The sequence below is a fragment of the Carassius gibelio genome, chromosome B21 (assembly GCF_023724105.1).
Source record: "Carassius gibelio isolate Cgi1373 ecotype wild population from Czech Republic chromosome B21, carGib1.2-hapl.c, whole genome shotgun sequence".
In the NCBI taxonomy this organism is placed as follows: domain Eukaryota; kingdom Metazoa; phylum Chordata; class Actinopteri; order Cypriniformes; family Cyprinidae; genus Carassius; species Carassius gibelio.
Window position 1 is genome coordinate 14,439,111 of NC_068416.1, and position 24,273 is coordinate 14,463,383.

A 24,273-nucleotide genomic window follows, 5' to 3' on the forward strand; every position below is an offset into this window, starting at 1 on the left:
CTAGTTATCTATTTAATTGCAGCAATTTAATAAATTGACTATATATATTATATTCACTATGCTTCAAGTATCTGGGGTCTGTAATGTTTTTGAAACTTTTTTCTGCTCAGCGAGGTTATTACGTGTGTGTGTGTGTGTATATATATATATATATAGATAGATAGATAGATAGATAGATAGATAATAGATTTATATTAACAAAATGAAAGTATGCTAAAAGTTTCAAATTAACTCTCAAATGAACTTTCTCAAACAAAAAATGCCTGTGGTGATCCACATTTTTATTGTAGTTAAATTGGAATTTAATTCCAAAGCAAATGCAGTTACAATCAACTTTATGCCATGTATGAAATAAGGAATGAAATCAATGTCCAATATGACCCTCTACAAAGCATAAACATATCTACCAAAAGACCAAACTCAACGCAGCTTGTGCTTTAGAAGCCCCTATCTTTATATTCTGGGTTAAATACAATTCAAATGGATTTTATAGCATTTGTGGCAGGCTATCAATTATCGTGTGTTTACAATAGTGGCTGTAGTCTTTGGGTAACTTTAATGCATTTAAGCAAAAACCTTAAAACGCACTTAAACAGCACTGGACCACAAAGGATTCTTTATCAGAAAATGTATAAACGTGTGCTTTATGTAGCCTGAAACAAACTGGCTTTCACCATAGATTAGTGCAGAGATGATCCAGATGATCACTTCCCGTCCTTGTCTCAAACAAAAGAGCGTTTAATGAGAGAGGGTGTGTATTTGATCTCATTATAGCACTCATCTTCCTCGTGGCTGTTCCTCCATTTGCTCTCCTGTGCCGAACGGTGGAGCCACAGCACCAGCACCATCAGAGCCAGCAGGAGCAGGGCCATGGAGAGACTCAACAGCACTCCCTGCAGGATGCCGGGAGAATTATCCGGAGCTGCACATTCACAGAAAAGAGAAATCTGTCATCTACACACTCCCATGTCATTTCAAATCTGCAGTACAGAGAGACTCACGTGTGTAGACAGACAGGTTAATGTAGCAGTGCTGGGTTCCCAGTGGGTTGGTCACAGAGCATCGGTAGAGGCCAGAGGTCTGCGCAGATACATTGACAATGTGCACCGAGCCCGTCGTGTCACCTGCGACCGATACAGGTATGAAAAATTGTTTCTGCATGCCGGATGTGTTTTGTACATTTGTAATAAAGCTTTTTTTTTTTTTTTTTTTACCATCCATGTTCACTGGCAGTGTCATCTTATCGGGTTCTAGCTTCTCCCAGATCACCTGTGGAGTAGGAAAGCCCTCTGCCACAACACAGGACAGGCGCACATTGCCTCCAACTTCGGTGTCCCCTTCCCATAGACACACAGGAAGAGACGGAGGTGCTGCACAAACACACACGCACACACACAGAAAAAGTCATACAAGGAGAAAGAGTTAAACATATTATGTGAAGTATAGCAGCAGGATCTTGAATTAATCATGTCTGGATGAACGAAAAAATAATAATATACTGCCTAAACACTGGAGTAAATGTGGTTGAAAGACAGTATGGTTCACTGTTATTTACTTTTTTTAATAGTTTTTATAAATATTTCAAATTAGATTTTAATTGAGTTGTTTACCTTTGTCACTTTTAGTTTTTTGTTTGTTTTTAATATGCATATTTATCTTTTTAGAATTTAGTAATTGGATATTCAGTTAGCTTCCAATACAGCATTTTATCTTCTTTTTTTTTTCATTTTTAGGTTAATATTTGTGTATGTGTGATATAGATATATATAGCGCCACTGCAGTTGTCTTTGTTTGGACCTATTTTCGTTGACAGAGCGACATCAGACTGGTTTAAAGGGTTAGTTCACCCAAGAATGAAAATTATGTCATTAATAGTTCACCCTCATGTCGTTCCAAACCCGTAAGACCTCAGTTCATCTTTGGAACACAGTTTAAGATATTTTAGATTTAGTCCGAGAGCTCTCAGTCCCTCCATTGAAGCTGTGTGTACGGTATACTGTCCATGTCCAGAAAGGTGAGAAAAACATAATCAAAGTAGTCCATGTGACATCAGAGGGTCCGTTAGAATTTGTTGAAGCATCGAAAATACATTTTGGTCCAAAAACAACAAAAATTACTACTTTATTCAGCATTGTCTTCTCTTCCGGGTCTGTTATGAGCGCATTCAAGTGTAGTGATATCCGGTTCGCGAACGAATCATTCGATTTAACCATTTTTTCTTAGTGAACCGTTGAACCAGTTCACCAAATTGAACTGAATCATTTGCAATGGTTCGCATCTATTGTTCGAAATTATTGACATAATTTTCCTTTTTGGGTGAACTAACCCTTTAACTTGCAAGACTGTGTCTCAAATGTAAGTTACTCAGTTTGAACTGTTATATAAAAACCACATCACACTTGCAGTTGGGTTGTTGGTTTGATTGTTTGACCGTTTGAAATTGCTTAGCTATCTGTGAAATAGCTATTAATATGACTATTATGATGCAGTGTATATGATACCCAAAACAGTGAGGCTGAGCTCTCCTATGCCCGGGTCTCCAGTCTCAGGTGGGTTGCTGACCACACAGCGATAGACTCCGGCGTCAGAGACACGCGTGTAGTTCAGAATGATGCCCGCGCTCCAGGGCGTTCCTATAAACCCAACCCTGCCCGTGAATGAAGGGCTTTCAATCACCTGTCCGTTATCATACACGATCACCTGCACAACGACAGATACCAGTCATTAAGATCATACTCGTACAGTATTTTTGATGTTTAACCCCCTGAGATGCATCCTAACCCTCACAGCTTTATTTTCATCTGGGATTTAATATTGTGTCTAACTTAAGTCTATTTACACCAAGAATGAAATAATAACAATAACTTTATCATCCAGACCAACAGGTTTTAAAGTATTTTAAATTACATTTAAGTTTTTTTACTCCACACATGTCATTCTAAACCTGTATGACTTTTTTTCTGCAGGAAAGCAATGATATTCTGAAGAATGTTGGTAACCAAGCAGTTTTGTTTCCTATTGTCAATGTGAAGTGAAACGGTTTGGTTTCCATCGTACTTCAAGTTATCTTTTTCAGGGTTTCTGTGGTTCTTAAAAAGGCTTCATTCACCCATCCATAGTTTAAGGCCTTAGCTGAAGAGTCTTAAATTCATAGTCACCTCATTAAATTAAATACATTCCTAGTCATGAAATTTAATGTTGAGGACATTGAAATAAATATATATATATATATATATATATATATATATATATATCTTCCTGAGTATTTTTGTTTTCCAATATCTAAACATACTCAAATCAAGAGTCATGAAAAAAAAGGGCATTATTAAGTGACTTTATGCTTAAAACAAGAACATATATCAGTCAGTGAAATGTTGCTTCTGGAGTAAATGTAGAAATGTATCTTGATTTCAGAATGTTTAATATTTAACTTTAAAGCATGACCAAAACATTTTTTTATTTATTTGTTTGCAGTGTGATCAGAAGGTCCAGTAAAGGGTATTAACATATATTAAAGATTTTTTTAATGAATTAAAGCGTAATGGAGATCAGTTGTATTTTCAAACGTTGAACCATCGGCTTGGTGTGTCCTGGCCTCAGGTTCCACACTTGAAAGTTTGATGGATTTTGATTGGCTGTCAATGTTTTGATTGTTCATCAGGTGAAGAAAAAAAAATTCTGAAAGTGATTCCTTCAATATTGTTTTCCTGTGTTGTTATAATTATGGACTCGATTTTTCAATCTTGGTCATAGTTAAGGTAATAGTTATCATTCTTTTTGTGAATAGGCCTTGAGTTCTCCTAGTTGATCCATGTCACATTTAAATCCATTCATTCTATGAAAGTCAAATGAATGGATAGATCAGTAGACTGACCTGTATGGGGGAGTCGGGGTCTGAGAGTGGGGTCAGAGTCCAGATGATGCTGAGTCTGTACAAGGGCATCATGGTGAAGAATGAACAGGACAGCGTGACCGAATCTCCCTGCACAACCTCCACACCAGACTCCCTCACGGTCACCCGGACTGCACCTGGATGGGGTAGGGGAAACACTCAAGCGGGATAATCCACGTTTGCACTTGAATTGTGGCCATTTTTCTTATTTCAAACAATTGGCGATGACACATCACTTGCAGGCCCATTTATTCCACAGTTCTGTTGTGTAGCTCTCAAGCTCTCTCCTTCCATCTCAATGGCTGCCTCATTACTGTAACGATGAGTCCCACCCCCACTATCCTTCCACCCCCAGGCCATTGTGTGTGGGAAAGCACAGTGACTCTAAAGCCTTAATTACAGCTGACAGCCTTGGCAAGGACAAATACACCAACAGAGCAAACAATGGTGTTCATTTCTTCTTCTAAAAAAAAATAAAAACTGACCCAAATTACAAATATTTCAATTATTGTAACGTTACACTTAAAACGCATAGTACAAAAAAGCTCAGATGACCTTTGCGATCTTTGTTGCACACTGGTTTTACCTCATTTAAACATTTCGCATGTAAAAAGACAACATTGTTATGGTATGTTAGAGAGTATGTTAACCCTGGTTTTGAAATGTGCAGAGCTGAAAATTAGCGTTCTGCGAGTTACCAAGTAGGAGTTTTCTGTAGTTGTGTAAATGTTCTTCTGCCCAAGTCATGTTTTCTTTTCTTTTTCCCCCAACATATACATAACAGCCTAACACTAAGAAAGAAATCAACACGCACCATATTGAAGAAGAGTGGACGCTGCGCAGGCCAGCCAGAGGAGCCTCCATCCTGTACAGCCCATCACTGAGAGGATCTGTGTGTTCCCCCTTCAAAACTCACTGGCTCATACTGGACAGGCATATCTGGGTTATTGGGCATTAAAGGGGGGCAGTTCTCGTTCTCTCTCCCTTTATCTCCCACCCTCGCTCTCACTGTTTCTCCATAACACACACAGTGAATAGTACACCTGTCCCTGTAGTGTTAAATAAGTAAGCATCTGCTGAATCAGGGCTTGTAAACTTTATGGCACAGACCCACAAATGTGCTGACCCCTTGGGGAGGAACCCACCTAAAATATGAGGGTAGATTTATACACTAGCATTCAAAATCTGTGATCGTTAAAAATCTTTTCGAAAGTCACTTTAAAAATACAGTAAACATAGTGAAATATTATTCTAAAGTAATGGATATTGCGAATATTTTCAGTAGGCATTACTCTAGTCTCCAGTGTCACATAATCCTTCAGAAATCATTAGAATATGATCAAATATTATAATGCTTAATACACTGTATCACATATAACAATATAAGTGTCTTTACTATCACATGCATACTTGCCAAATAAAAGTACCTTCAAAGTAGCAAAACATAAAAAAAAGGTAGCTATAAATAGTGTATATTAAAACATAAAAATAAACTATTTTGGAAACTGATAATAATGCAACAAATGTAAACATTATCAGCATTCAAACATTTCGACACACAAAAAGTAAACTAAAACGGAGATCACAATTACAATTGATTTATTACTTATTTTACATTTAATGTAAATTTCAAACTATCACACTAGTGCTTTATAGACCAAAATATACAATACTGACTTTTCACATGTAGAGTGTTATCAAAATAAATACGTTTACTGCAATCACATTGATCAATTTACTGCATCATGCAAACTAACAACAGATTTAGAAAGGCAGTAATGGTACCATGATTTCCAGACATTGTCTTAGGTCACTTGGAAGGTACAAAATAAACTATAGTGTGACATATACCTTTATTATTAGTCATCTCCGATAATCATCTTTATGGAAGGCATTAGGGAGGTAGAGACCAGTGATTACTTTTAGTCATGGCAGATTAATAAATTAATAGCGGCAAAGAGATCTCAGAACCACAGTGGAATGGATAAGGTGTCCATAGCAGCTTAGACAAACCCTGATTTAAGCACATATACATACAGTACATGCTTCGAATACTACACACATAGAGTTAAAATCACTTAAGGAAATATATTTTCTATACAAGTGGACAGAAGAATATTTTATACATAGACAAAAAGATTTTCTTTGAGAAGCTTTGGATGTCGGATTCAGTCATGTGAAGTAACACTATTCATACATTGAAGTTGTACAACAAAAAAGACTTAAAATCACTAATATCAAGTACCATTTAAATATAAACTCAATACAATATTGGGATATTATTGCGTCATGAATCGCACAGCAGACAAAACACTGGTAGAAAAGATTAATATAAGTAATATTCTCAACCAACATTATTTATCCTCAAGTCATTTGTCTGCTCAGGCCCTTTAAAGGCCAAAAATACGATCAGATAATCCCACCAATTACAGATGAGAAATTCAACATCTCGCACTTCGGCTCAAGTATGTTGCGTACAGTTAGCATGGCCACCTCAAGAACAATATCTGGCCTATTCCGCAAGCAGGGTTGGGAAACTTTACCATGTTTTTTTTTTTCTTGCCCCAGAGGTCACTAGGAGGATGATTTGTTGTAGCCGAACAGCCCCACAGGGAAGTACTTCACATGAGTGGGCCACTGAGACGCCAGCTGGAAGAACTTCACATCATTCCACTCCATTCCATCTACAGACACTGAAACATGTTCACTTCATGAGTCACAGACAGGGTCCAAACGGCTGCGACACTCCAAATATAACTTGAACTTAAATTTGGACAAATTTCAAACAAAAGGTGTGGTTATTATGACTATGAATTCCAAACCCTTTGGAACACAAATTAAGATACTGTTGATGAAATCCGAGAGGTTTCTGACCTTGCATAGACAGCAACACAAATAACCACGCTCAAGGACCAGAAACATTGTTAAAAAAAGTCCATGTGCAAAAAGAAAACAAGTCTTTATTCAACTCCTTTGCCATTCACGACAGTACCTCAGTGCATATATGTGCATTCCTCTGCTTGTAAACAAGGTGCAGTGCATCCAGGTTTTACATTAGAAATGCAATATCCTGCGTCAGCAGCATCACACACATGCGCGGTACTCTCGGGAACGCAAACTGAAGTCTCTTGTAGCTTCATAGAGTTACAGTTAAATTACTGAAATCACATGGACTATTCTACCTTTCTGGACCTTGAACATTGTAGCTCTGTTGCTGTCTATTCAGAGTCAGAAAGCTCTCGGACTTCATCAGATACCTTAATGTTTATTCCAAAGATAAACAAAGGTGAGAAATGAAAGATTTTTCATCTTGGGGCATACTATCCCTTTAAATTTAATACCCCAAATTTGGAATATTTGGTTGTAATCTGGGGACAAATTCCTTTTTCATCACATAAAACAGAGAAACAAAGAGAACATCTGTTGAGAAGTACCTCTTAGACTGGTTTGTTGATTCTTGGCAGAGCAGATGAGTCTTGTGATGCCTTCAATGACCTGACTCTTTGACTCTGTGTCTCTCTCTTTCGGTTTCTTCCCCAGGAAGATGGTTGGGACTGAAGACAATGTGAGAAAATATAGTTAGTATATAAATATGAAGAGCAACAACAATAGTAGCACTGCAGTGAGAGCTAAAAAAAATAAAATAAACAAAGGCTCAGCTTCAGCAAGAAAATGTCAAATGAACTTACAGGGCTAGAAAACACTGCATGTATAAATCTAGTAGACCATCTCACCTTTTTTGTTCTTCTCCTTGGTCACCACAGTCATGGACATGGTGTTACAGCCAGTCTGAAACTCAAAGGAGCCGGGCAGTCGGCTAACCTGCAAGGACCTGAACGCACACTTCAAAGTGATCTTGCCTGTGTCTCTCCGCTCGCCATCTTTGCGCTTCTCAGCCCCTGGTGACACCCAGTAATCCACCTGCAGCCCAATGGCATCCATACCATGAGACATGCTGGGGCTCCTAGATAACAGAATCAGTTCGACAAGATTTTTTTCCAAGCAAGCATTTTCAAAGAGATAACAACTGTAAGCTAAAGCAATGTGAGAAACAGCAGAGCGGTGCAGATTTCTGTACAATATTGTTCACAAACCCTAGTGCAGCCAGTCCGCTCAGTGATGGTGATGGAGGTGGCGTTGCAGAATCTTTCATCATCCCCATGGGAGAGCCATGCGCCGGTGGAGACGTTGAAGGAACTGCCAAACTCAAAGGCAAACCCTCCTCACAATCTCCACCTACAATGAGTCAATTAAATATTTGGAAAAAAACCTAAGAGGAAATTTCACTGCAAAATGATGAAAATGTCTTGTTTAACAATTTGGGAATCCGACTACACTGGTTCCACTGTATGTTTTTGATTCATGAAAATGCACTGGTTCAGAAGACTCACTTGTTCAGAAAACAAACTACACATTGTGCCATTGTCTGGTTCTGTTCCCATCCTTAATTGTAATACAATATTACTGGTGAAACAAATCAAATGACAAACCTGAAGATCCTGGGCTTGGCTCTACCAATCCCACCTTCACCACCTGTTGTAAGAAAAAAAATATTAATGCCTATCTATCCAATATTGGAAATTAAGCTGTGATTGTGGAGTATGTTGCAATATACATTTCAGTATACATTCTGGGTTCATTCTTTTTTATTTGCATTAAATTGATCGATAGTAACAGTAAAGTTGTTTATAAAGTTACAAAGGATTTCTATTTAAAATTAAATGCTTTTAAAAATCTTAATACATTTGCAAACTTTAGAACAGTAGTGTAACAAAATGTACTCACACCCACAAATGGAACAAAATTTTGGTAGGAATCATCATCTTGTCTACAAGAGTAAAATAAAAAAATATATAGAAAATATCAAATCAAAAACATATGAAATGATAGGATGGTAGAAACCATCTCACTCACGTCTTGTGTTTGCAGGTCATCATGGCCTCAGCAATGGGAAGCTGATGAGTAACTGTAGATCCGTTGATGTATTGCAGAATTCGTCCGGCCACATCCACAAAGTCAGCAGAAGAAGCTGTAGAGATACAAGAACAAAGGCAATACAAAACATCTCTACAGGCACAGGAAAGAGAAATGCTGCATATCCACAACGAGCTGACACTTGAAATAACTGTAGAGGGTTAAACAAATGCATTACTTACCAGTCTGAGGAGGCTCTGGGCGGCTGAAAAACTCTCGCCATGAGCTGTCCAGGAAGGAAGAACCGTAGCGATTGTCCAGAGAACCCAGGTGTTTGGCCACGGGGTGAGAGCCTGTGGAGACGATCACATGATACTTCCTGCTTTTTCGGAAAGCTTTTGTCATTTTGTGTGCAGAATCATTGTGTTATTTATTATACGCACCTATCGGCACCACAAGGAACTTCATGTGGCTGAGCCAGTCAGACATCTTGTTGGCGAGCTGAGAGACGTAGAATCTCAAGACGGCTCCTAAGTAGCTCTGATTTCCAACCGCCACCACTTTCACCGGTTTGGGCATGATGGAGTTACAGTTGCAGCTGTGAGAATTAAGAAGGAACACTGAAAAGATGAATGTCAATGCAGTGCAGACACAATTTAACCTCATGAGATCTGATTCATGTCATTTCACTGATTCCACCACAGTTACAATTACAATTTCTGTATGCGTGTGAGCAGGGCGGAAAGGACGGCCTGGATTTCTGATCCAGAGCAGGTGCAGACCACCGGCAGCTTCTGGGCCTGCAGCAGCTCAGCCACATACTGCAGAAACACACACAGAGTCATTACTCTAATTCAGAATGGATGCGCTAAGATACTGACACAACACAGATGTTCAACGTCAAATTAAAGCAGTTATTCATTGAACACAAGAATGGCTATGTTCAGACAGACAGGCACACAGGAAGTGAAATGGACTGGTATTTACGTTTCCTTGCCAGTCGCTGCCATTGACCAGGATAAGGCTGTCAGGAAGAGTGCTGTCAGACAGCAAGATCTGGTTGAGCTGGTCGTACACTATCTTCCTAGGCATCTACAGATAAAAAAAAAAAGCATTGCTGAAAGCATCTTGTTCACCTTCATTTTCTCAGTTAAGCATTTTAAGAATTAAACTTTAAGGTGCAGTGTATAATTTCCGGCGTTAGGAATTTGACCTAACTTCACAGAAGTGTAGCTTTTTTTAAGAATTTGTGTTTGAACAGTTCATGAATCCAAAATAATCACTGATTCATTCATTCAAGTGATTCGTCCTTGCAAGGCATATTTTATGTTTTGTTTTAGAGAAATTAAATGCTGGTATTAATCATGAGATGTTTGCCTCATATAATCAGAATATCATCAAAAAGTGGATTTATTTCACTAATTCCATTCAAAAAGTGAAACTTGTATATCAAATTTATTCATTAAACACAGTCTGATATATTTCAAATGTTTTTTTCATTTAATTTTGATGATTATAACTGACAACTAAGGAAAATTTGAATATTGTGAAATGGTTCAATATTGAAGACACATGGTGCCACACTCTAATCAGCTTATTAACTCAAAACACCTGCAAGGCCTTTAAATGGTCTCTCAGTCTAGTTCTGTAGGCTACACAATCATGGGGAAGACTGCTGTCCAAAAGACGACCATTGACACCTTGCACAAGGAGGGCAAGACACAAAGGGTGATTGCAAAAGAGGCTGGCTGTTCACAAAGCTCTGTGTCCAAGCACATTAATAGAGAGGCGAAGGGAAGGAAAAGATGTGGTAGAAAAAAAACTGTACATGCAATAGGGATAACCACATGATGGGTTTTGTTGTGAAACAAAACCCATTCAGAAATGTGGGGGAGATTCAAAAAGAGTGGACTGCAGCTGGTGTCAGTGCTTCAAGAATCCCTACACACAGACGTATGCAAGACATCGGTTTCAGCTCTTGCATTCCTTGTGTCAAGCCACTCTTGATCAACAGACAGCGTCTAAAGACAAAAAGGACTGGACTGCTGCTGAGTGGTCCAAAGTTATGATCTCTGATGATTGTACATTTCGCATTTCCTTTGGAAATCAGGGTCCCAGAGTCTGGAGGAAGAGAGGAGAGGCTTACAATCCACTTTGCTTGAGATTCAGTGTAAAGTTTCAACAGTCAGTGATGGTTTGGGGTGCCATGTCATCTGCTGGTGTTGGTCCACTGTGTTTTCTGAGGTCCCAGGTCAACGCTGCCATATACCAGGAAGTTTTAGAGCACTTCATGCTTCCTGCTGCTAAACAAACTTTATGGACATGCAGATTTCATTTTTCAACAGGACTTGGCACCTCAAGAACAAAACACAAGTGGCAAAGCTTCCAGTACCTGGTTTAAGGACCATGGTATCCCTGTTCTTAATTGACCAGAAAACTTACCTGACCTTAACTACATAGAAAATAGAAAAAAAAAAAAAAAAATCAAATATATGTGGTCATCAGCAAATTAATAAATAAATCTGTATTTCTATTCATCAAGATATTCAGAAAAAAGTATTCACAAAAATATAAAGCAGCACAAACATTTTTAAAATAGATAAGAAATGTTTCCTAAGCACCATATCAACAAATTAGAACAATTTGTAAAGGATCATGTGACACAGGAGACTGGAGTAATGATGTGGAAAATTCAGCTTTGCATCACAGCAGTAAATTAAATTCTAAAATATATTCAAGTAGAAAATGGCTACTTGAATATTTTAACAGAAAACGGCTATATAATATCTCACAAGGTTTTAGTGTATTTTTGATTAAATAAATTCTTGGACAACAGATTTCCTTTAAAAGTTTCTTTTTACAATTTCTTTTAACTATAGATTATCTATTCAAGTTTAAATGTCACCCTGTTGACTAATCATTTCTGCACCACTAGTGGCGGCAAAAAAAAATTGCACAAATAATTATGTCCAAACAAAAACACTCCCAAAAGCCTGTCTTTCATTGTTCTGTCAAACAGACAGTTGTCCATTGGCTGAATTATAAGTTGACATGTTGAAGCTCCAATATTAAGGATTTTAATTAACGAATAGCCCGCTTACAGTCTTCTTTGCACATTAAACTGAGATGAAAGAAAGTACTTTACTTGTGAAAAAATATACACTTCACCTTTAAGGGCTCTCGTATTCCAGATGACTCGGAAGCGGCTATTTCAGTCTCAGGAACCGAACATTTTCTCACAAATATGATAAAGAGCAGCAGCAATGGTGCGCAACAAAAATATGTTTGTGAAATGTAGCAGATTTTTAATAAACTGCGAGGAGGATTAAAAATGACACTTCATCTCGATGGCCCTTAGAGTATGTTTAGACACCTCTGCACAAAAGTGAACCGCTACATGAGCCAGGTGTTGAACCATGCCAGACCTAGTACAGAGTTACATAAGAAGAATTATCGCCCACTCTCTCTCTCTCTCTCTCCTTCCTCAAGCATCACACCCACTCCTCCTGCTTGCTAATCCTCACGCATGGCCCAAATGAATCACCATATTCTCTGCTTTTCCCTCTCACACAGACACAAACACACAATTTCCTGAGCAAATAGCCCTTGGGGGTTTATCGATTCTGCTGAGCTTCAGTCAGATCAACTTAGGAGTGAGGCAGCTGTTCTTGGCTAAGTGCTAGCTCGCTCTGTGTGTGTGTGTGTGTGTGGAGGTTGTTACCTGAGGGGTGAGGCTGAGCTCGGGTGATCTCTCACTGTCCGAGCTGTTTGTGCGTTCACTGAGCGGTTTGGACAGCTGTCTCTCTTTCATAGGGGTCCCTCGCCTCTGTTTGGGGGTATGACTGCCATCCAGTCTGGGGAGAATTGCACAGCTGCTTTTATTTATTTGCTACACACTCCATTTCATCTCAATATGTGAGTCTAAAAAAAGCAAGCAACAATCCCATTTTCAGGAACTGTAGCAGATCTCAGTAAAAGAAAAAGAACTGTATATATTTGTGGATAGAATAGATTTGGAGTGGGCGATTTGACCAAAATATCATGGCATGAATAATTTTATATCATTCCAGAACTGTACATAAAATAATTACAATTGAAATACTGAAAATATCTTGTTTTGTGTTTAGCAGAAGAAATATGCACACAAAAATATGCACACAAACATCTTTAAATACAGGTTTTATGTGAAATACCAACCTGGGAGACGGCATGCTAGTGCTATTGCTCCTCTGTGGAGTCCGGGGCCTTTCTGGCAATGATAAAGTGATGCTAGGGGTCCCATCGGCGATCACTTCCACTTCATTGAGTTCCTATAGCATTAACTTCTCAATAAATACTAGTTCATGAGCTGACAGAGGATACAGTTTTACAGGTTTTACTACTGACTGAGAAAGGGGCAGATAAAGACAAGCAATCAGTCTCACCAACGTGTCCATCTCTGAGAAAGTATCCTCCATGTGTGCACTGGGGGAACGCTGGATTTTACCAGATACAGTCTGCTCGGCCCTCTTCAGAAGAAAGAGGGGATGGGGAAAGATGGAGAAATAAAAATAAATGAGTGGCCTTTAAGGGATGGTACACCCAGAAATTAAAACTACCCCATGATTTACTCACCCATAAGCCATCCTACTTTCTTCTTTCAGAATACAGTCTTCCAAGATTTATAATGGCAGTGGATGGGGGTCGAGATTTTGAAGCCCAAAAAAGTGAATCCATCCATCATTACAAGTGCTCTACAATGCTCCGTGTGGTTAATAAAGGCCTTCTGAAGTGGAGCGGTGCATTTGTGTAAGACAAATATCTATATTTAAACCTTTATAAACTGTAACCTCTAGCTTTTAATAGCTATGTTTCCTTCCATCTATTTTTTATATGCATTTAAATAAAAAAAATAAAAAATAAAAACACTGGATGGAAATGCCAAGATGCGTAAAAAATCTAAAAATGTCCACAAACTTATGCACACAATTGAGTAGGATACATTTTTTATTTAATAAGAAAAACGTGTTTAAACTACGATAGAAACGTAGTACCAAATAAATTCCACCTTAAGCATCAAAAAACTCATGCGACTTTGCACGTTGGGACAGGATTACTTGACCTACCAGAGGAGTGATCTCATTGCACAGCATCTGAAATGTCATTTGGGTTGTTCTGAAATGCCTGAGCAAAGTCTGATGTATGATCATCATGTCAATGATTCGATTAAATATCACAATGTGTCTCATCCTCAATTTTTTATATTACAAAACATGGCTACATTTTCATATTCATTTTATATACAATTAATTTTTTGCATTTTTATTAAATGATATACGCAGGCTACTTTTTAAAATGGCAAATGAACAATAAAACAATTTAAATTAAAGAATTTAACCATCTAAATATAGCTTTAAAACATACAAGTAAATAATAAAAGTAAAAAACTATTTCATTTGATGAACAAAGAGTACTTGGTTGGAGTGTGCTTTAAATATCGGAAAGTTTACAGACAATAATAGTAATGGGTCTTTCTTTCTTCTTTCTTTCTTTCTTTCTTCTTTTTTTCATAAAACCAAGCTCAGAATATAATATTTAAATATAGTGGCTGCATTTTTGGTTTTGGTTTTTTGTCTCCCTCCACCATTTCAAACCAGCGTGACAAATGCTTATGCGAATGACGTCTGTAGGCTATAATCGATTATGGTATTTACAGCATCGATGCAGAATCGTCCACGTCCGCATCACGATGCATTCATTTCAACACCCCCCAGAAAGCTCTGTTGAAAATATGTCTCCCAAGAACCAAGTTTTGTTTACAGCAAAGGAAAACCAACCAGTCTCCTCTTGGCTTATATCAAAATCCTCCAACCTTTTTCTTCCAAATACTTCTTTCGTATTTCATATCATGACCAGTGTTTTGTTTTGCTCTCTTATGGTTTATAAAGTTTTAAATATGGATATTATTCTTACACAAACGCAACACTTCACTTCAGAAGGCCTTTACTAACCCCCCAAACCTGTGTGGAGCACTTTTTATGATGGATGAACACACTTTATTTTGCTTCAAAATCTCGACCACAATTCACTGCCATTAAAATGCTTGGAAGAGCCAGGACATTTTTTAGTATAACTCTGATTGCATTTGCCTGAAAGAAGAAAGTCATTTAAACTCGGGATGGCTAGAGGGCGAGTAAATCATGATGTAATTTTCATTTTTTGGTAAACTATCCCTTTAAAAGCAGCAGCAATAAGGCAAAGCAATGTAATGCTAAATTGCAGTGTTGAAATAAGGTCTCTTCTCTGAATGACACTTACAGGACTCAGCTTGTCTTTGCTGTGGCTGCACCTGCTATTCAAGCTACCAAACTCAGTCTGAGAGCTGGACTGTGACATGCCTTCAAAAAACGGCCTACAGCACACACACACACACAAAGCCAGGGTCAGAATAAGAAAAGAAATTAGGTGTAGGCAGCTTGCCCACTCAGTGTGACTAAAAAAGCTTTTTATGTCAGTTTATTTCTGCATTTGAGAGTGAAATATGTTGCTTGTACATATTCCCTATTATACAATATATTCCAGAATCTTTTCAACAGAAACAACAACACTACATTTACTGGCTGCCTCCTAAATTATTTAATAACATCTGTGTACTGCAGAGCAAATGACTAAATCGATATCTGAAAGTGGGTGGCCATAAGAATAAATATTAGCTAGGGAATGCAATACCGGAGTTTGGGTTTGGGTGTGCTGATAATACTGTCCGTTTCTTCCATGTCTGGGCCGCTGTCACTGGGGTTGTACATCTCAAGACTGTCATAGAGCTCATCCAGATCCTCTTCCACATCTCGGATCTGCTCTTGGGACACATGATCCAAACCAAACCCCACCTGCATGCAAAATATTACCCGTCAATTACTGATAGATATGAACAATGTACTTATACAATATCATTAAATGGCCAATGTTAGTTTAGAGAATTTTTCATTGATACATTGACACAGAAAGTTTAGTCTATGCTCTTTTTCCCTATTTTTGTATTTAGATTACCTTTCTCATCATATGATGCTCACTTAATGTCAAATCCTTACAAACACTAATAACACAAAGTTTAAGAAAATTTACAAATTAACAAATTATTTGGATAAATTACTAGAGACTTTTAATATCAGCCACGTACTGGTAATTAGCTATTAAATTTAAATAATGAATCTTATATGTAATGTCCAAAGTGACCAAAAACAATCCTTAAAGACAAATTAGTGAGAATGGAAGGGAAAAGACTTCTGTGGTTGAATTACACTAAATTACACTAAATAACAGACAGGATGCAATTACCTCATCAGACACTTTGAACCATTTCACCAAAGCCATAAGCTTCTGTTTGATGTTGGGTTGCTAGATTTAAAACACAAACACCTTGTTAGACAGAAAACGGGGGAGTCATATGCAACAATAGCAAACAGACACAAATTAACAGTGTATCTGGCTGAATAACAGCAGGGAACAAAAATAGCAGCGAGCAGAGAGCGAAAAAAAAAACGCTGTCACAACAAACACAGAGTGCTGGAGAAGGGACTAGAGGCTTGTCAGCTAGAAGACAGAGCACACAGGAAAACAAAGCAGACTTGTGAAGGCATCTGAGAGGAGGAAGCAGATAACACGTTCAAGTGCTCAGAAGTCCCATCCCTAGAGTTTCCATATGACTGCAAAAAATACAGCAGTTCCTATTGCAACCGCAGCTACATGTAAAGAACATCAGTGGCCCCAGGGAGAAATATGCAGTTGGATAGCTTCCTGACAAAGCCTGAGTTAACATGGAGGGACAGAGGAAGCTGCTCTGGTTCTCTGAGGTCTGTTTTCCAGTCCTGGACGGATCACTTACGTCACTTACATTGGCTCTGGTGATGGAGGCTGTGGAGGGGAGTTTACGGCGAGGTTTCTTTTTCCTCAGCTCATCCTCGTCATCATAGAGGTACTGCCCAAAAATGACAAACCATGATTAAATCCTCAAAAACCTTACTGGAGTAAAATAACATTTCACATTGACTAGGTCTCTTGCAATAAAAAAAAAAACTCCACTGAAGTGATCCATATGACTTGGGCACTATATTACAAGGCATTGTATGGCAATATGGCTTTAAAAAATAAAAATAGTTTAACATTATGTCACTTTCTCACCAAGGGATGCAGTGAATGGGTGCCGTCAGAGTTCAAACAGCTGATAAAAACATCACAATAATTCACAAATAATCCACACAACTCCAGTACATCAAGTAACGTCTTGTGAAAGGAAAATCTTTTTTTAATTTCAAACAGTTTCTTTCAGCTAAAATAAAATATATGATATTGGTTTTTCCATAGAGAAAGTTGTCTGATTCAGGAGAGAAATATGCACAGATCAAACACTGTTTACAAGTGACAAATTAGTTTTAAACAAATACGATTGTGGATCTTGATGGTGGACTTTCTTTATGAAATCAAAAATATAAAAAAATGTAATGAAGGATTTGTTAATTACAAATATGCAGCTTTTCACGCCACAAGATGATGAACTGGATTCATGTTAAATATGTGTGGTTTATGCTGTTTTTATCAGCTGTTTGAACTCCTTATTGACAGCACCCGTTCCCTGCAGAGGATCCATTGGCAAGTGTTGTAATGCTTCATTTCAATAAATTTGTTCCTACGAAATAAAACTAATCTACATATTTGATGTCACATGGAAAAGAGTCTTCAGAACACCTCTTTTTTTTTGTGTTCCAAGGAAGACTACAGTCAAACAAATCTGAAACTGCATGAGGACTTGTAAGTGATGACAATTTTTGCGTTTTGAGTGAACTAATCTATTCAAATCAGGCATTTTTGCTGTCTGTATTTCTTCAGATTTCTTTCCTATCACTGCCCAGAGTGTCTTTTCACATCACAGATCATGTTATACCTCTTATCTGATTATATTTTTGATTATATTTTTGTCTTTGTGCTCTATTCTAATTCACTAAACAGGAAATAGGCAAGATGGCTGAATATCAAAATCAATCACTTCAATCTCACAAGCCTTACCTGCCCCTGTAGAGGGTCATCACTGCCGTCCTGCTCTGACGAATAGCTTTCCTCTTCCTCCTCAGAGTAATTATCAATGTCTGGTGAACGATCTGAAAGGAGGAAAACAGAAACCATGCAAGTGATTAAACCAGAGCAGGCCTTGCAAAAAAAAAAAAAAACTTACTAAAGTGTTCTCAAAAATTAAAAATAAAAATAAAAAATTCTCATTAGCTGGTTTCAACTGAAATATATATCAAAGTGTGCAAGTCTCACCAGATAGCTTAGACTTTGGTCCCTCTGGGTCAATGGGTTGACTGGAGAGAGAATAGACCCTGATCTCAGCAACGGGCACTGGTGTGTCCTTCATCGTCGTGTGCAAGCCCAACACCTGAGCACCTTCGGTAGGATGCTGCATCACCTATGGCCGGAGAACAGAAGCCATCAAGTAAACTGGTTTAGTTAACAAACTGATTACAAAACACATATGCTGAATTAGTTTAAGGTGCTTAAAGGGATATACAACCCAAAAATAAACATACTGTAATCATTTACTACCCTAATGTTAAACCAGTCATCGGATACCCATTTTCCAAGTTGATATGATTCTTTAGGGTCTTAGTGAAAAGTCTATAACAGGGGTCGGCAAGTAAGTTTGGCATCGGGCCAAAAAAATGTTTGCCACTAGATGGTGGGCCAGAACATAGTAAAAGGATCATTTAAGGAATTAATGGATGAAAATTGCAACTAGGATTGCCTGTGACAGACTGTTACATTATCTTTTGTAACTGGTAGTGAGCTGTTACTCTGTGTTAAATGTAGGGATGCACGATATTGGATTTTGGCCGATATTCGATATGCCGATATTTTCAAAATAATTTTGGCCGATGCCGATATCGATATATATACATATACATACATATATATATATATATATATATATATATATATATATATATATATTTAAACTTTAATTTTACTGAAGAGAAATCCATGTATCTCTTCTGTACTGATTCTACCATAAATGTATTGTTTGACAAATGTAGACAGACATTCACATCTGAAAAACAGGTCAATTATTTCACTTGGAGAATATCGGTTTGGCTCATCGGCAGAAATATTCATATCGGCCGATACCGATGATGGTCATTTTAAGCTTTTATCGGCCGATACCGATGTTGTGCCGATATTATCGTGCATCCCTAGTTAAATGCTGTAGTAGGACAGTAATTTACAAAAAGCCACATTTATGTGTCAGTGTCCAGAAGGGTATGTGAGTCAGTTTTGTCCCGCGGGCCACCTGTTGCTAATAACTGGTCTATAATATACGTATATATACATTTCTCAATAGTAGTGGAAAACAACACCATTTTACCCTGTCAAAATCAGCTCTGTTTTCAGCAACCTGTTTTAGTGCATGTTCCTTTAAATGCTAATGAGCTCTGCTGACCCCACCGCTCTCTTCCATGGGGTGACAAGCCGTTCTCATGAGACTGTTTACTTTACCCATGGAACTTGCTAACTAGCATGTTATTAGGAAAGGCAATTTGCAAAGATTCATAAAATAACCATATACTCACTTCTTCTGTAGGTGAGGCTGTATCATGAATGATTTGTGTGAACATAATTGCATTTAGGTAGATCAGAGGTCTTCAGCAGCTCAGATGTCAGGAGTAAATGACAACTGCTGTGTTCATAATTACATTCAACAACAAAACACCTCAATCACTTAGGAGCCATTCTTGTCTATTCCTGCTCCAAATCAATGGCGGATGCCAGCTAAGGTGAGATGCTTGTGTCAGTCAACAATCATGGGAGGGCCTGGGTCTGTGACACGTCACACAGAGAGGCATCTGAGGAGCTGTTTCAACGGCAACGTTTTCAGCCAAAAACTGGAAACTTTTTTTGAAAACGGTTTTCAATGTGCACGTGCAAGAAAAAGCCACCGTTATCATTTATGTATAAACAGACACCCAATACAGTGCGTAGTACGTGTTAAGTATTTAGACATGTGCAGTACGTGTCGATTTTAAAGGCAAGTGCGAACAAACATAAGTAAATGTTACTGCTGTTGCTGCTCAAGAGTTTGCTAACACTTCTTCAGCAAAGTTTGGATTTACACTATTACAACTAACAGTGGAGACATATATATAAAACATATAATCATCACTTACAGGTGCAGGTACAGGTACTGTCCAGCCCAAACAGCTAACACAGGAATAATGACCTATGTTCTGTAATTCATGCCTGTAATTCATTCTCTATCTATAATTTTTGCCTCTCTCTCAAGTACTATGCATATTTTCTATACAGCTGCATATATACAATAATGCAAAAAGAATGCACAAATATGTACATAAATCTTCTGTTACAGATTCATACACATTATTATTATTAAGTCTTATTTAAATGTGTCTTTTGTCATGCCATATATGTATGTATTCAATTTAATTCAAATTGTAATATATATATATATATATATATATATATATATATATATATATATATATATATATATATATATATATATATATATTTATTGTGTGTGTGTGTGTGTGTGTGTGTGTGTGTGTGTGTGTGTGTGTGTGTGTGTGTGTGTGTGTGTGTGTGTGTGTGTGTGTGTGTGTGTGTGTGTGTGTGATCACGAATCATTTCAAACTTCCATTTTTGACTTCATCGTTGTCTTGTAAACATAGCTTAAAAATGGCTTGATATGACTGGGTGGATCTTTATCATTTTAGGGTGGTTGTCTACACACAATGCCAACACACATTTCAGTTCAACTTAACATTTCAGTTCAACTAAACAACTTCCATGTCGTTTAAGTATGCATTTCTTTTTTCTATAAAACAGAAAAGAAGATATTTTGTAGAATGTTGACTTCCATTCCACTGACTTCCATTATATGGACAAAAAACCAACATGCTTCAAAATATCTTCTTTGGCGTTGACAGATTCACATTTTTGAGTGGACTATCCCTTTATATATATACATATATATATATATATATATATATATATATATATATATATATATATATATATATATATATATATATATATATATATATTTTTTTTTTTTTTTTTTGCAGCAAAATATATTCAATATATTGTCAAACCTGCTTAAAGAGTCTAAAACACTTTTTGTGCTAACAGACATGTATGTGCTTCAAATTTAGATTCTTGTCAATTTAGAGAATTTCTTTTAGAGATTTATTTTTGTCTTCTTGGTCTAAAATCAATAATAATGTAACATGACGTGGATGTGCTTTCAACAGTTAGTCATGTACTGAATCATAGTACAAATGCAAATGTCTTGCCATTTATTTGGCCATTAAATTACAGATACAAAATGACTTGTGGATTTTTGGTGCATCTGTGGGAAGTTTCAATACTGTTAGCTCCATTAAAGTGATATAAAACTGACTGAAGCATAGAAAGTAGCTCTATTCCACCTCCTACAGCAGCATTTTCAATGTTTCATTTTACACAAGCTGTCCAGAATCACTCAAAAATGTGGCTAAACCATATTTGTTGGTTTTGCGGTTCCTCACCTCAGCCATATTTATCATCCCAAGGGCAAGGGTCTTATATCCCAGTATAGTGCGATTCTTGTACCTCTTGCGTCTCTGGAGCATAATCTGAAGCTTGTTGGCATCTCTCTTCAAAAAGTGTGGGTACTGAAGACAATATGGAAGGGAGAAAAGACTGCAAAATGTAACATTAACCAGATCTAATTCATTATGGGAAGAGTCACTTAGGGATTTATCGTAATATTAAATCTGAAAATGTCAATTTAGTTCTAATCTATTGCAAAAGACACTCGAACACTGTTAACCTGAAGAGAGAAGGTCAGCTGAAGATCAGTCTCAGTAAGGCCTGCTGAAGACAGCATGATTTCATTTGACCGCAAAATGCGTTTTGAGCCCTGAAGAGACATTTACACTCATTAGCAACCTAAACATAGATGAACAGATTTATATTTGAGTGATGCAAAGCAGTAAAACAAATTTACCTGAAGTTTAACTGCAATGACCACCGAAGTAAGATCTCGGTCCAGCTCCTTCAAAATCACTAATTTTTTAAGAGTTAGACTGAGAAGTCTGCAAGAGAAAATAAGAGAGAGATGCTCAAGTTGCTCTGAGGACAAATTGCTATGGCTGCTGAATGAATAATCTGTCCCCAAGTCGGCTTATCAAGTTTACCTCACACGGTTGACATTTTGGCCTTAAATCCCAAATGCAATTTTGGCTGACATTTCACCTAAAATTCCACACAACAACTGCGACCTTTTCGTACTGTGATTGAGAAGTGCCATGATGGTTATTAATAAATGTCATTGTCAGACACAATTACAAATTGAAATGTGCCTCATATATTTCAAGGGATTGATATTTAATAGCCCCTATGTCATTCCAAACCCATATGCTGTTGTTGTTTTGCTGTGAAACACAAAAGGAGCATTTTTAAATAATTTACGTGCAGTACTTTTTCCATAGTGCCTCTGTCTGTCTGACTCTAAAAAAATAAAAGTGAGCCTTTTTGGAGTTTGAAATCATGAATGGTAAAAATGGAAAAAAAAAACTTCACAGAAAACTAGCATCTTTGGTGTTTGGATCGACATGAGTGCCAGTAAATGATGGCAGATTGTTCATTTTAGCACTAAACTATGCATCTATAAAATATATGTGTAGAAAACAAACATGACTGGAGCTTCAATATCCAGCCAATCTAAAGAAAGCTACCAAAGGATCCTGAAATGAAAACCATTTTTTATGTATCTCTCGACTGCACATAGACAACACATTTGAAGTGTTAACAGACATAGAATGCAATGTCCCCAAAAAAATGATTTGTCCTCTGACACATTTCCACAAGGAGTGTTGAGATGTTTTTGGCCTGAAGTCAAGAACACTGCATTGGTGATATTAGATTTAGGGGATAAATCTCAGAGTGACACAGCAAAACAAGCACTGAGCTCATTCAGTTTCTGTGACGGGTTGTAGATTTACACAATGACGGGAACACTGTAATGAATGTTTAATAAATCAAATACACAAAAATGTTTGCATGTATGTGTGTGGAAGTTAAAGTATTAGTTCAATATATTTAATACATTTACAGTGCCTTGCAAAAGTATTCTTTTTTTTTTTCTTTTTTTCACATTTTATGTTGCTACCTTATGTTAAACTGCTTTAAATTACTTTTTCCAAACATCAATCTGCGCTCCATACACCATATTAAGTAAAGCAAAAAACAGTTTTTTAACATCTTTGCAAATTTATTAAAAATAAACAACTAAAATGATTCCATTGCGTAAGTATTCATACCCTTATCTGGCACAGTTTAAATTTAGCTCAGGAGTATTCATATTGCTTATAGGTGTTACTACACTTCAAGTGAAGTTAACCTGTGGCAAATTCAATTAAATGGGGCATGATTTGGAAAGCCGCATATGCACTGAGGTCAAAAGAACTGCCTGTACAGCTCAGAAACAGGTTTGTGTCAAGACACACATCGGAGGAAGAGTTAAGAAAAGAGCTAGCCTCCTGGCCAAACTGAGCAACTGATGGAGAAGGGCTTTGGTTAGAGTGGTTCCCAAGAACCTGATGGTTGAGTTCCATGATCATATGTGGAGATAGGAGAAATCTACAGAAGGACAAATATCACTGCAACACTCCAACAATCTGGGCTTTATAGTGGTGTGGCAAAACTTAATCCCCTCTTCAGTGAAGACACGTGAAAACACTCTTCGAATTTACAAAAAAGCGCCTAAAGGACCCTCAGACTCTGAGAAATAAGATTCTCTGGTCTGATGAACCTCAATTTCTAGCATCATGTTTGAAGGAAACCAACTCTGCTCATCACCTGCAGAGTAGCATCCCAAAAGTCAAGTGTGCTGGTAGCAGCCTCATGCTGTGGGGACGTTTTTCAGTGGCAGGGACTGAGGGACTCGTCAGAGTAGAAGGAACGCTCAGTGCACCAAAATATTGAGATAGCCTGAATGAAAATCCCAATCCAGAGCATTCAGAAGCTCAGACAGGTAGAAGGTTCATCTTCCAACAGGACAATGACCCTAAACACACACCAAGAGTAGCTAATAGACAAATCTGTGAATGTCCATGAGTGGCCCAGCCACAGCCTGGGACTGAACCCAGTCAAATATTTCTGGAGAAACCTGAAAATGTGCATCTGACCTCATCCAACCTGACAAAGCATGAAACGTGAAGAGATGAGGAGAAGGATGGCAGATAATCGCCACATGCTGATGTGCAAAGCTTATCTCATCATTCCCAAAAAGACTTGAGGTTGTTAAGGTTCTTTAGCTCAATATTTAGAATACTTATGCAATGTATTTATTTCATTTTTTTTATATACATTTATGAAGTTGTGACAATTCTGTTTGTTGATTGACGTGAAATAAAAATTAATTTTAAAGCAGTTTA

The 24,273-nt window shown here is 37.5% G+C and overlaps 2 protein-coding genes across 3 annotated transcripts in view; both read right to left on the bottom strand.

Moving 5' to 3' along the window:
- Positions 1-260: 260 nt before the first annotated feature.
- On the bottom strand, positions 261-5,231 carry zgc:165604 (uncharacterized protein LOC792578 homolog). Its single transcript, XM_052588903.1, has 6 exons — positions 4,707-5,231; positions 3,875-4,029; positions 2,502-2,700; positions 1,215-1,370; positions 1,002-1,124; positions 261-922 (listed from the first exon to the last, which is right to left on the bottom strand). The coding sequence occupies exons 1-6, from the start codon at positions 4,768-4,770 to the stop codon at positions 723-725; spliced, it is 897 nt and encodes a 298-aa protein (XP_052444863.1). The 5' UTR covers positions 4,771-5,231; the 3' UTR covers positions 261-722.
- Positions 5,232-5,474: 243 nt separating this feature from the next.
- pacs1a (phosphofurin acidic cluster sorting protein 1a) overlaps positions 5,475-24,273 on the bottom strand; it is a 31,265-nt gene continuing 12,466 nt past the window's right edge. The window contains exons 2-24 of one of the 2 annotated variants that reach the window (XM_052588904.1): positions 21,843-21,930; positions 21,666-21,755; positions 21,382-21,507; positions 18,104-18,248; positions 17,849-17,940; positions 16,671-16,763; positions 16,124-16,183; positions 15,515-15,675; positions 15,104-15,197; positions 13,231-13,314; positions 13,004-13,116; positions 12,528-12,660; positions 9,794-9,898; positions 9,521-9,627; positions 9,250-9,404; positions 9,049-9,159; positions 8,807-8,921; positions 8,678-8,720; positions 8,383-8,425; positions 7,987-8,128; positions 7,627-7,856; positions 7,327-7,446; positions 5,475-6,585 (exon numbers count right to left, since the gene is read on the bottom strand). In XM_052588904.1, the coding sequence (XP_052444864.1) occupies positions 6,467-6,585; positions 7,327-7,446; positions 7,627-7,856; positions 7,987-8,128; positions 8,383-8,425; positions 8,678-8,720; positions 8,807-8,921; positions 9,049-9,159; positions 9,250-9,404; positions 9,521-9,627; positions 9,794-9,898; positions 12,528-12,660; positions 13,004-13,116; positions 13,231-13,314; positions 15,104-15,197; positions 15,515-15,675; positions 16,124-16,183; positions 16,671-16,763; positions 17,849-17,940; positions 18,104-18,248; positions 21,382-21,507; positions 21,666-21,755; positions 21,843-21,930 (2,569 nt within the window). In that variant the 3' untranslated portion in view covers positions 5,475-6,466. The remainder of the gene's footprint in view (positions 6,586-7,326; positions 7,447-7,626; positions 7,857-7,986; positions 8,129-8,382; positions 8,426-8,677; positions 8,721-8,806; positions 8,922-9,048; positions 9,160-9,249; positions 9,405-9,520; positions 9,628-9,793; positions 9,899-12,527; positions 12,661-13,003; positions 13,117-13,230; positions 13,315-15,103; positions 15,198-15,514; positions 15,676-16,123; positions 16,184-16,670; positions 16,764-17,848; positions 17,941-18,103; positions 18,249-21,381; positions 21,508-21,665; positions 21,756-21,842; positions 21,931-24,273) is intronic. The other variant, XM_052588905.1, reaches the window with a different exon arrangement.